General features: G+C 47.5%; 1 protein-coding gene across 3 annotated transcripts in view; it reads right to left on the bottom strand.

Annotated features, from left to right (window-relative positions):
- UBASH3B (ubiquitin associated and SH3 domain containing B) overlaps positions 1 to 13,030 on the bottom strand; it is a 146,409-nt gene that overhangs the window by 21,213 nt on the left and 112,166 nt on the right. For all 3 annotated transcript variants that reach the window (XM_029573773.1, XM_029573775.1, XM_029573776.1), the window contains exons 2-6: positions 12,372 to 12,425; positions 11,317 to 11,503; positions 7,138 to 7,336; positions 4,978 to 5,147; positions 3,376 to 3,584 (exon numbers count right to left, since the gene is read on the bottom strand). In XM_029573773.1, coding sequence (XP_029429633.1) covers positions 3,376 to 3,584; positions 4,978 to 5,147; positions 7,138 to 7,336; positions 11,317 to 11,503; positions 12,372 to 12,425 — 819 coding nt within the window. The remainder of the gene's footprint in view (positions 1 to 3,375; positions 3,585 to 4,977; positions 5,148 to 7,137; positions 7,337 to 11,316; positions 11,504 to 12,371; positions 12,426 to 13,030) is intronic.

The following is a 13,030-nucleotide window of genomic DNA, read 5'->3' as shown; positions in this document are numbered from 1 at the left end:
GCCTCTGCGTATAGGCCCTGAAATGTTAAATCCAGCCCTAGATGTGTGTGTTGCTTTTGTTCCCTCTCTTCCCTCCCCCCCCACATACTCCGATAAATGGACGGGGAAGTCTGCGACGTCTCCCATCATCTCGGCAGCTCTAACAATGCTGCTCCTGTAGCTGCCATCAGTTGGGTCCCTTTCCATGGCTATGTCAGCTGTCACGTGCTGGGCAGTGCTGAGAGGTCGTAGTGTCTGGTCTGCGTTCACGGGTGCCCCCCTCCCCATCTGCATTTTAATCAACTAATTCTTTTTGTAATGATTTCTGAGGTGTTGGGTTTATATATATCTATAGATATATATATCTATAGATATATATCTCTATACGATCCAAACGAGCAACCCTAACCCTAACCCTGCAGAAGGTTTTCAAAGGTTGGGGAGGGGAGAATAGATATATATATATATATATATATATATAGATATATATATATATATATCTATATATATATACAAAAAGAATATATATATATATATATCTATATATATATATATATATAGATATATATATATATATATCTATATATCTATATCTATATATATATATCTATTCTCCCCTCCCCAACCTTTGAAAACCTTCTGCAGGGTTAGGGTTAGGGTTGCTCGTTTGGATCGTACAGAGAGGTCTGGGGGGACTCCCCCTCCCCTCCCCCCACGCCGCACCCATCATCAATGCAGGGTGCAAAGGACTGGAAGGCGGAGTCGGAAAACGATGGTACAGGTGGGTGCGTAATCCTTGTGGGAAACCTCAGTACCAGATCAGCCTCTTTACTCTCCGGGTCTAAGGAAAGCCCATCAGGGGCAGCCTTTACAATATTCCTCCTCCCCCCCCCCTTTTTGTTTTACTCCTGTAATGGGGGGGGGGGGGCTCTGCTTCCTTGTTTATCAATCCCTTTCTTTTCATCATGTAGACCCGCCCCCCCCCCCCCATCTGTTGACCCTCCCCCTTTATCTAGTGGGTTAGGCATGCTTAGGGGGGTGGGGGTGGGGGTAGGTTGTCTTGACTGAGGTGTTGGAGCAGAGGACGGTGGTTTTGGAGGTGGTGGTGCTGCTGGCAGGCCTCGCAGCTCACCAGTTTGAGAGTTTTGAGTGGGGAAGCTTTTGGCTGGACCCTGACCAGTCGCCCTGTCCGGAGGGGGGGGGGGGGGGGGAAATGGGCTTTCCGGTCATTTTATCCCTGCATCCAGTTATCAGCAGGGACGGAGAGAGCTGACTGGAGACCCAGTTTTGAAGGAAGGAGGGTTTTGTTCCATTTTCTCACACTCTCTCACACACACACACACACACACACTCACACACACACACACACACACACACACACACACACACACACACACACACACACACACACCTGCCTATGATTGTGGAAGGGGAGAAGAGAATTGTCCCCCTCTTCAAGGGGAGGGAATAGTGGAGACTGATTCAGATCAGAGGAAACTTAGGAGGAAGTGCACCATAACGAAACTGCAGCCCATAAAAGGCGTTATTCTCCTTTTCATGTTAATGATTTTGTTTTTCCATTCTGGCCTGGATCCTGTTTTTTGTGCTTTTTTTTTTTTTTTTAAGTTGAAGTAAACCTGCTTTGGTTGAACACCATGAAGCGGGAGCTGCAGAGAGAAACACATCCAGCAGTCTGTAAAGAGGTCTTCTGAAGTGAGCACCCGCTGAACGGAGATAGACTTTGTCCTGAAACCCCACCACGGCACAGAGGGCCCTAGAGGTTCAGACCTCCTCCCCCGCTGGTGGATAACTCTTGTGTGAGATGGCAGAAAAAAAACCCAAAAAACAAACAGAGGTCCGGGATGTTAATAAATAGCCCCTTTTTTCAGTCTATCAGAAAAATAGGGACTTGCACTCTCATATCATCTTCCACCTATACAGTGGGCACTGATAATCTGTGCTAACCTGAGTATTTACCAGAAGCTGCTGCTGCTGCTACCTGAGAGGGGGACACAATCTGTAATTGCTTTCTCTCTTCCACCCACCTCCCACACTAATCCTGACTCTCCCTCTCTCTCTCCCCTGCCTTTTCTCCCCACCACCATCATAAATCACACCTGGCTGACTTGTATCCCCCCTCACTCTATCTAGAACTGAATCTCGAGTCCTTTTGCCACAGCTGCTCGCTCCTCAAATTCTGCCTGCAGTGTCTGCTCCACGCTCACCCCTCTCTCCTTCTGTTCCCTGCAAGCTTCCTGAAGAGGAGGGGCTGAAGCAGTAAACAAAGAGGCCTGGAGCTTTCTAGTGTTTCCCCCACAGACCTGGTGATTGATACAAATTCCCAAAGCCTCTGGCTGACATCCAGAGAGTTCCCAGATATTGGCCTCCTGGGTGGCAATGCCGCAGGAGGGCCACGGATTACCAGAGAGTTTAAAGGGTTGGTATTTTACCCCTGCAGCAGTGTTTTCTAATCAGTGTGCTATGGCTTTCTGGTGTGCTTTCAGAACTGATTAAAAAAAAAAAAAAAGTCACCACTGCCTGATGCTCAGATCCAGATCTACACCTGGCTCGGCACTCAAAAAAGAGTCACCAGCAGTGGCTCTTAACCATGTAGGAGTTCCTTTCTGAGCACGTGTGTAACCCATGCATTCCTCTTCCTCCAGCCTACAGTATGGGCCTTGGAGTTTGGTAATTAGTGGGCAGCATGCAGGGCACAGATAACTGGGCCCTCCTTTGTGCAGGGCACACAGTGCTTCCTCCTTTGAGGTAGCTTGAGCTGGCTGCCCATATCACAGACTTCTTCTGTCTTCTTTCTCCTGCACTTGTATATAGAAGTAACTGGTCCATTGTGACAGGGTCATGGGTATCTCCGCCCTTTCTTTCTCTCTCTCTCTTTTTTTTTTTTTTTTTTTTTTTAATTTGAAAGATTGGTGGGGCTTTCAGTGCTTCTCCTATTGGCCCGTGGAGGTTAATATTTATGTTAATGTAGGTGTAGCTAGGACTTTAAACAGCTGGGAAATGCTGGTCTACGGCGCATGCCCATAGTACAGTGACTGCCTCCAACTGAGAACCTTTAGTTTAAGTGAAACAAAATAAACATTTTTTTTTTTATAGTTTTGCATGAGTTTTTGAGAGTTTTCAGCATCTAAAGAAAGGAGCCATGAGGACTCAAAATCTAATATACTACAACATCTGATTGGTTGGTCCTACAAAGGCTTCTGTTTTCTCCAGGACTGATATAGCTACCAGAACTGTATTTTTTTTTCTAATTAGGTCACTTATTCAATTCAATTTTGCCAATTTGGTTCAACCTGCTGTTATGCTGGAACACGACCTGAGGACAGGGAGGCGAAAGGAAACACTTTCATGGCCTTGCTGAACGAAATGTTTGCTTACCCATGGAATACCCAGGTGCCACACTCATCCGCTTTGGTGATGTAGTTCTCTGGAAGCAGCCCAGCGCAGCCTGTGGCTAGCGACGTGCCGAAGATCCAGCCCTCACTGGTGTTCATCTGTTCCACCGGAGACATGAAAATAAAGTCGCCTGGCACCAGCTCGAGCTCGTCGTCGTTCTGTGGTGTGTACGGATAGATGACCTGTAGCGTCTGGGGGTGCAAAACCCTGCATGGTTACTGTTCTAATTATTCCAGGCTCTGTGCAGGTGGGCTTTTAGCAAGGATTAGTACACCGACTAGAAATATAGGGGCGATGAAAATTAAAGCAGCTAGCAGTTTGAAAGGTAAACAGTGCAGTTGGGACAGCCCTTCTGATAAAGACCAAACCACAGTAGGTCTCAACACTACGTCTTCTGGGCCTCAAACAAATCTAATTTCAAAGGTTCCAAAACACGCTAATTAACGTGGTTCTTAGAGATCTGATGTACGCATGGGTCTTCATTGCAGTTCTCCTGAAAATATGGCCTGTTAGGAGGCCACGAAGACTGGAATGGCGAACCACCGAGATCCCAGCTTGATAGAGACAGATTTTCATCCTTCTAAGGTTGCAAAAATGGCTAGTTGTACTTGAGTAATAATTACTGTGTAGTATTGTACAAGACGTCTACAAGAAGCTTTGGAGAGAGATACCATACCAAAATACAAATATATTGTATATTTTAACGTCCAGAAGGTTGATGCCTAGCTGTACAAATGGTACTTCAGTATCCTAAAGCACAGGCATCAGAATGGGATGGGCCACTGGGGCCATGGCCTGATCAAAATTGGCCCTTCCCACAGAATCACTGCAGGAGATCCGGGGCCGGGTCGGGCAGGCAGCAGCTGTTTGCCGGCAAGAGGAGTAGAGCAGCAGTGCGTCTGCGGTGTCCTCCACCTCTGCTGTTCTGGACCCAACTGCTGCTTTGAACCGCATGGGATTCTGGACAACCATGCAGTTCAGACGACAGAGGAGGTACGGTCCCAAAGCACCATCACTTTCCTCCTTCTGCCACTGATCAGAATGGAGAGGGGAAGGGGGATTGAGGAAAGGAGGAAAGGAAAAGAGAGTGAGGAGATGGGCGGGGGAAGAGAAAGAGGGAATGGAGGCAAGGGGAGAGAGAGAGGTGGGGAGAAAGGAGATCTGGGGACAAGGGAGAGACCTGTGGGGGGGGGCCAAAGGGGGCAGAAGGAGGGGCAGAGCTGGATTGGCTCGGCCCCAAGCTCTGTCTCTTTCCCCCCCCCCAACCAAAAAGATGTTCTGTTGCCCCTGCAATAAAGCCAGTCCTGGAATACCTGCAGCCAGTTTGGTTTTCAAGATATCCTAAATAAATATTGCATGCAGTACTGGAGACAGATTTGCATGCAATAATCTCATGCAAATTCATTCTGGTTATTCTGAAAACCAGACTGGCTAGGGAGAACACCAGGACTGACTTGAGAAACACAGCCATCAAATATTCATGCAGCACTTGCTCTGAAGGAAACCATGATCCGTAACGCTGTGCCAACCACACAATACCCTACCACCAGTCATCTGGATATCAGCCCCCGATTTGAAGGTTACCTCGTGATTGGCAAATCTTATATCCCGGGAGAATATGGCAGCCATCCAGTCGCAACCCAGTTTGATGTCAATATTCTGCGCCAGCTTTTCCAAGGTGGGTAAGTGGGCAGCCTGGAAGTGGTAGGCCAGGGTGACGTGAAGCTGCTTCTTGTGGGGTTCCACACGCACCTCTAGAATAACAAATGGAACATGACAAGCCATCAGCATTGAGGGGTTGAGGACTAATGTTCTAATCAGCTCTCTTTAGGATATTCTGTCTGTCTGAATGGTACATTTGCAACTGAAGATGCGTTGTGTTTTCTGCCCTAATCCAGATTAGGTGCTGGATTTAGACAAGTACAGAAATAAAATAAAAAGGGCAGAAACAGCTGGAAATGAAGGAAGAATGAAAGGTAAATTTCTCAGAATTCATTTCATGAGAATTCAGCACAGGTCACCCTTCTGAGAAAGATATTTTGCTTTACAATTTAGTGCAAAATCCTTCATACAAGCAGTCAAGCAGGGCAAACGTTTTCATAAAAAAGTGAAAACTCAGCACAGTGCCAAGAAGAAATGAGGAAAACTAAGTTAAATTCCTGTGAAAATAAATCAAAATAATTGATCATTTGTAATCTCCTTCTCTAAGTTTAAGGTCAAATATTAAGCCCAGAAAGGACCCTCTTATTTTTGTGGGTGGGGTGGAAATAGTTTGGAAGGGATGACTGCCCCAGTTTTCAAAAATTACTTGCTCTTGCTGTAAACATGTTTACACATCTGGAAAGACAGTTCCAGTTCCGCAGCCTAAACTGCCATCTTTTACAAAGCCGAGGGTCGCAGGTTTAAATCCCAGCATGGCCATCGTAACACGATTTTAATTTTTTAAAGAACACCCATGGCAACTGACAGCCTGCCCGCAGGGCCGTTTGCCGCCTCCGAATATGAAATGCACGAGCAGAACAAACTATTGCACTAAACAGACATCTCAAGGGTACAGCGTTATGTCAGAGGTTTACAGTGTGCGCTGCAGGCTCTGAGGCAAGAGCTTTCTGTGCGTCTCGCCTCAGCTGTAGAAAAATAGGCAGGAAGGACTCAGCCACACAGATAAGCTATCAAAAAAAAAAAAAAGAGAGACAGCACGCAGCTTCCCCTTCTAGTTGGGTAATGTCATAAAAAGCTCCTTGCAATGCTTGATGGAAAGGAGCCCCTGAGGACTGGAAGGCAGAGAAGCACAGAAAGAGGCCGGCACTCTTACAGCGGGAAGGGGGCGTGAGGTCTAGTGACTGCAGTGTTGAACTAGAAATCAGGATGCAAGTTCATGCCCATCCCTCCCAGCTTTGCATTGCCGAGTCTCTGAGCAACCTCAGAGGATGCACTGTTCTATCTCTCCCACCTCCTCCCTTTGTCCTTCCACCCATCTGGTTGTAACAGATTAGGATTCTTCCTTCACCTGACGGAAGCTTTCATACGTTCTGTGCACTGGAAATGGGCCTGGCAGATGTTTCTGAAGCGCAAGTGAACATAAGTGCTATACTGGGTCAGAACAACAATCCATTGAGCTCAGCATCCTGTCTCTGATGATCTATTCCATGTTGCTCACACTCAGGTGACAAACCCTAAGTCTACTTGGCTGTTCCAGGATCCTTTAGTAGTATTAACATTACCCTGCTCCGAGCCCAAGTGGACTCTCTCATTTCTAAGACTGCTTAGTAAGGACTTAATCCAGACAGACTTTAGCATGTCATGCATCAAAACTCTCCCTGGCTTAGCTAATAGGGAGCTGCCTTGCGGGTGAACACTGCTCAGCTAAAGGGTTCTATCTGGATGAGCCCCTGGGTGAATATCAGACCTGCAGTGTGGGGGGGTCTGACTCTGAAGTTCAACTACACTGCTTAAAGGCTCTGAATGGCAAAGAGATAATTGAGTTCCACATGTGGCTCCTTTTGCTCTGTGACTGCCACTTCACATCTGCTCTAGTCTGTTGCATTTGCTCTCTTGACCTGTCCAGTTACCGTTGATTGGAAATGGACTGCAGTGCTCAAGCTGGGCAGCACCCACATAGGACTCTCTCTCAGATGACAGAACATCGGGTGCCTTGTTCATTTCATTTCGAGATGCAGGTTCCCAACTGGAGCCACCCTTGCACTCTTCCACCGCCCCCCCCCCCCCCCCATGGGCACTCACCTGTTTTGGAAGCGACCTCAGCAGCAAAATCGGAAGCAAATTTCTTTAAAATCTCAGCGCTTTCATCACTGACAAAAAGGCCAATGAAGTTTGAAGACGTGTAGAGCTCCAGGGGCAGGGGCGTGGGGAACTTGGACTTCCAGCGGGTGACCGTCGTCCGCAGAGCCTCACAGAGGGCATCCACTTTATTATCCTCACACTGCCGAGAAGAGCAAACCTTTGTCAACCCCTACGCTGATAACATTCATTATTTACATAGGGGCTGATGCAATACAGCGCATTCAGCCGAGCACACTGTTTAATCCGTGGTTGGACATGCGTTTTGGACATGCGTCCACAACCCTTTATGCTATAAGGGGATTAGCGCGTCCAAAACGCGCGTCCAACCGCCCTGCGAAACTAATAGCGCTCATCACATGGAGATGCATGTTGATGAGGCTATTAGCTACTCTCCTCATATAAAAAAAAAAAAAAAAAAAAAAAAAGTGTGCCCGAGCCACACATTTTTATGCTCAGAAATTAACGTATACCCAGAGCAGCCCAAAAAGGTGTATAGAAAAGCAGAAAATACTGCTTTTCTGTAATATCGTGACAATATTAAGTCTGAGGAACCAAAAAGGACAGAATGTAAACAAACAAAAAAAAAAAAGAGTGTGCCGTGGTCAAGTTAGGAAAAAGGACGTTCAGTTAACGAGCATCCATTTTCCTAACCCGTGGCTGTTAACAGCCACCTCTCCTGGGCGCCCGCTGCCGAGCAGGCGCTAGGGGCACACATTTGTCCCTAGCGCCTCCTTTGCAGCGTGACCCCTCGTTTAAATATTCGATCGTGGACCCAGGAGAGGTGCTGGGCTGCGTTAGGAAAGTCCTCGCTGATTTACTGCATTGGCCCCATAGAGGGCTAATCACTAAGGGTCCGATGCAATAAAGTCGTGACTAGGTCGCTGAAAACCAATGGACCAATGGCGAGTTTATCGGTGTCTGTTTTCCTTAGCGGCGGACAGCCACAAAAACCAATGCCGATAAACTCGGCGTCGGTTTTTGTGATGGGCCCAATCGTCAATTTTTTTTCTTTTATTTCTTTTCTTTTTATTCTTTTTTTGATGCACACAGCTCCTGGTAGGCGTTAATAGATAACAGTTAAATGTGCGTCGGAGACGCACATTTTTCTTTTTGCATCGGGAGTGAATGCCTAATAGCCTCATTCATGTGCATTTGCATGTGAAGAGCGCTATTGCATTCACTCTGCGTTAGACGCGTGTTGAATAGGCGCTAATCCCCTTATTGCATTAGGGAATTGATTAGCGCCTTTTCTACCCGTGTCCAAATGCATGTTAAGAGTGCGCTTGGCTCAGCGCACCATATTGCATCGGCCCCTAAAGCAGTGTTTCCCAACCTGTGTGCTGTGGCTGACCAGCACGAGGGTTGAGCCGCTAGCAGCCTTGGTTGGTTCCTTTCCTTCCTGCCTGCAGAATGTCCTCCTGCCAGCAGAGGGGGTCAGAGAGCAGCGCCTATCTGCTCCTGCTGCTTCCCTCTCTGTTAGCTCTCTCTGGTCTTGCCAGACATACTGGCCTCGTGCTGTAATTGCAGAGGAGGAGGCAACAGCAGGTAAGTGCTGCTCAGACTTCTGGCGGCTCCGGAGAGGGAAGGGGCAGAAGGAAGCAATGAATGAGCCGGAGGGGAGGGGTAGAGAATATGAATGTGCCACAGAGTGTCTGGTGTGGGGAGGAAGGGAAGGGAAGAGAAAGTGATGATGCCAGTGGGCTGGAGGGTGAAGGTAGTGATGATGTCAGGGGATGGAGGGGGGGCGGGGGGAAGGTGGTAATGATGCCAAGGGAGAGAACGTGATTATGCCAGAAAGGTGGAGAGAGGGAAGGGAAAGTGGTGATGATGTCAGAGGGAGAAGGTTGTGATACCAAGGGGTCGGAGTGGGAGAGAAAAGGGAAGGAAAGAAGGTGATGCTAGAGGAGAGGGAAGAGAAGGTGCTTATGCCTGAAGAGTAGAAAGAGGAAAGGGTGCTTATGCCTGAAGAGTAGAAAGAGGAAAGGGAAGAGAAAGTGATGATGCCACAGGGGTGGAAGGTGAAGGTGATGATAATACCAGGGGATGGAGGGGTAGGGGAGAGGGAAGGTGGTAATGATGCCAAGGGTGGAGTGGGTGGTAATAATGCCAGAAGGGTGGAGAGAGAGAGAGAATTGAAGGTGATGATGCTAGGGGAGAGGGAAGATTAAGGTGCCAGAGGGGTGGAGGGAGAAGGAGGAGAAAGTGGTGATAATGCCAGGGGCAGGAGGGAGAAGATGGTGCTGATGCCAGTGGGTGAAGGAAGAGAGTTTGGGCAGTGGGAAGGAAAGAAGGCGATATCAGAGGAGAAAGGAAAGAGAAGAAAGTGGTGATGATGATGATGATGATATCAGAAGGTTGGAGGGAGAGAGAGAGAGAAAAGAAGGTGGTGATGATGCCACATGGGTGGAGGGATAGGGAGAGTTAAAGAAAAGTGGTAAAGATGCTAGCAAGGTGGAGAGTTAGGGGGAGTGATGATGCCAGGGGAATGGAAAAGAAGGTGATGATACCAGCGGGTGTGGAGGGAGATGGAAAGGAAGAAATGATGTTGGGGGGAAGGGGAGGGAAGAGAAGAAGAAGATGATGATGCCAGGGGGGGTGGAAGGAAGAGGGCGGGAAGGGGTGATGCTGCCAGGTATGATGGGGGGGGGGGGGGGGGGGAAGAAAGGGAGAGTGATAGTACCAAAGCGTAGAGGGATAGGGAATGTGATGATGCTAGAAATGGGGAGAGAGAAGAGAATATTACGGTGATGGTGTGCCATGATGAAGTAAGCCCTGTGCCAGGTGTGTCATGACACAAAAATAGTTGGCACTAAAGCACGATAACCCATTCTAACTTTTAATGCATGCCCTATTTTTTATGGAGCTTATTCATTAACCTGCTTTTAAAGTTACCACGAGTAAAGGCACTTTAGTGAACTGCCCTAAGTTCCTTACTGGAAAAACCACCCAAATACAAGCTTCCTGCTTCCAGTTAACTGTAAATGTGCAGCAAAATGAAGAAATGTACAAATAGCAGGATAGTCTGATGCTAGGCAGAGCTTAACCTGGTTTTGTCCCACTACATGCTGGGACCTGTAGTTCCATAAGGTAAAGTCCTGATGCTAAAGAAAATGCTGCCACTTTAATGAGCTTATGTGGAAGTGAGACACAGTGAGACCAATATTCACCGTCACTTACCCGGATAAGTAGGGATTTATCCAGTTAAGGGGCAGCATTTGAATATTCACCCATGTTCAGTGGCCACCACTTAGCCGGTGGCATAACAGTGAGGGGCTACTCATCTGGCTAACAACTGGTTAAGTGCAGATATTTGGACTTATCCAGCTAAGTTAGACCTGTTATCAAGAGTTCTAAGGTTAGGCAGATACGTTTTACATTAGCCGGATAAGTTTATCTGGGTAGCTGTGCAACTGAATACCCAGCTAAGTTAGCTGGATAATTTTATCTGTCTACCTTTCTTAACTGGCTAAGAATTGAATATTGAGCCTAGTTTGTCACAGATGGCACCACTAGTCAACAAAATAGCTACTACTATGGTCAGGTGGACTTATTTAAAAAAAACAACAAAAAAACACCCTCAGAATTTACTATAAAACTTTGATAAATGCTTTTCGGCCACAGCTTTGGAAGTCATCCCATGGAATTTCTACAGCAGCATGGAAAAGTGTGGCTGATTTAGCACACGTTACACAGAATGGTAATGTCAGAGTGTGACTGTTCAGATCTGGCTCACTGAGTGACAAGCAGAACCACAAGCCCTACCACAGGAGGGGAACACCACCTCAGACAGCCTGGCCATGGTGATTTTGTGGTCCCCTTAGAATCTGGGGTCTTAAACAGTTGACGGTTGTTTATGGTGAATGGGACTGGTCAAGGCTACAACATTTCCAGACTCTGGCTCAGTTCCCTTCTCCACCTCGAGCAAACTACCTAACTACCCTGTGTTCCTACTTCAGATTTCAAGCTCTTTGGGAAAGGCAGCAATGGCAACCGTGATAATGGCCTTGCACATTGTTCGTAAATAGAGGGAGTGTGCATAGTGCCAGCAGCCCAGAGGAACACAGTCTAACCCTATGGTTACAGAGCAAGATCATTTTGGAACTGAAAGCGTCAGCCTACCATGAAGAACTGGCAGAGGGTGATGTGTGGGAAGATGTTATGCGCCTTGTTCTTTCCGCACATCTGCTTGGACAGTTGCCAGAACTCGGCGAGCCTTTGTGCCAGGGGTCCGCTGGGCTGCAGATAGAGGACGTACTCCCGAGGCAGGGGGTCATCAAGGAAGGGGTCGTCTATGTGAGAGAACAGCCTGAAAGAGCAAGAGAAGTCAGCCTGGTGCCAACAGTACACATTCCTACAACCATCGTCAAGCGCAGACTTCGGTGAGAAGGCTGGCAACTGCGACGCCCCAGTGCTCTCTTTGCTCAGCTTTCTTCCTTGTTTCGCCCCTGCTTCCAGGTTGTGAGCATTTTTTGATGTCCTCACCCCAGACAGCAATATTACCACGTGGAAACAGAAGTGTTTTCTTTCTTCCATAAGAGGAGAGCTAAGGCTTAGAAACATTCTGGTTTTCTTACCCTGGGGCACAACCTGAATGAAAGCATCAAGGGATTTACTAAGGACAACTAAAACAGACAATAAGATCAGGCAATTGCACATGTCAGTGTTTTGGTTTTTTTTTTGCACTGAGATACAAATCCCCAGCAGATTTCCTCCTCTTCCTCCTCCTCTGTTCTTGCAGCTGAATCAGATCCAGGGCCGAGATCTGGCAGCTGAAGCCTCCAGGCACTGCTCCATGGGGTTTCCCCAACCCCCTATTTTATGTCTCCTCCCAACATACATTAGTCCACTCGTTCCGGCAATGGTCCTGGGCCGAGGGCCAGGCTCCTTCTGGAACCCTAAATCTGGTGTCACCTTTAAGAAATAACCAGGACTCCCTCCCCCTGGGGCTGTGAACGCTGCCTCTGCATCATGGGAGTCACTTCCCCTTTACCCCAAGCCATTCACTGTAACTGTGAATCATAGGGGACAGAGGGAGTGGTCGGATGCTGGAGAATTTCACACACCTGGTACATTTCTATTTCATGGCTATAGTATGCACAGCAATACTAAGAACAGATGGAAAAGTGCAGGTCTTTCTAGGTTTGTTTTTGTGTGTTCGCTTCTTTCATACCCACCAGTCACATGCTGCCTGGACACTCCTCCCTCCTGTGGATGCTAAAGCTTTGAACCTGGATGGATAAAAAGAAAGAAAGGTTTCTTCCGTTACTCTTAGCTGCTGCCTCTCGTTGAGATGGACCTCATTAGGAGACCAATTCAAATCAAAGCAAAACTGAACGTCTGACCACAGAGTAACTCCTGTGCCTGATTTCTCATTATAGACTTCAAATTCTGTGCCTGGGATGCCTCTGTACACAGAGGATGCTTCATCGGTCATGTTCTGTCTGCATGACCTTTGCTTACATTATGTATGATTTTATAATTTTGCAACCCGCCTCAAACTCTGTTGCGATGAGTGCAAGCTATAACTTTTAAATAAACTACACAGAGGAGCAGATTTTGGGTAGGCTGCTGCCAGCAGTGAGGAACATTGCTCCGCTGCTCTCTGGCATTCTAACATGTCCTTCCTGGCTAGCAAAGCTTAGCCAGGCACGTCGACGGCACAGCCTGGTGGTTCGGTGCCGCACAATGTCATGCCAAGGACCTGGCTTCAGCTCCCACCCAAGTCTCTTATTAACGCATGCAGCTAATTTTTTGACCACCAGGGGGCATAACCAGCATTTCTATCCGACCAAATCAATAGGAAAAAAAAAAAAATGTCCATAGATTTTTCCAG

The sequence above is a fragment of the Rhinatrema bivittatum genome, chromosome 12 (assembly GCF_901001135.1).
Source record: "Rhinatrema bivittatum chromosome 12, aRhiBiv1.1, whole genome shotgun sequence".
Taxonomy (NCBI): Eukaryota; Metazoa; Chordata; class Amphibia; order Gymnophiona; family Rhinatrematidae; genus Rhinatrema; species Rhinatrema bivittatum.
The sequence above is the reverse complement of the archived record's forward strand: the minus strand, read 5'-3'. Positions and strand labels throughout refer to the sequence as shown.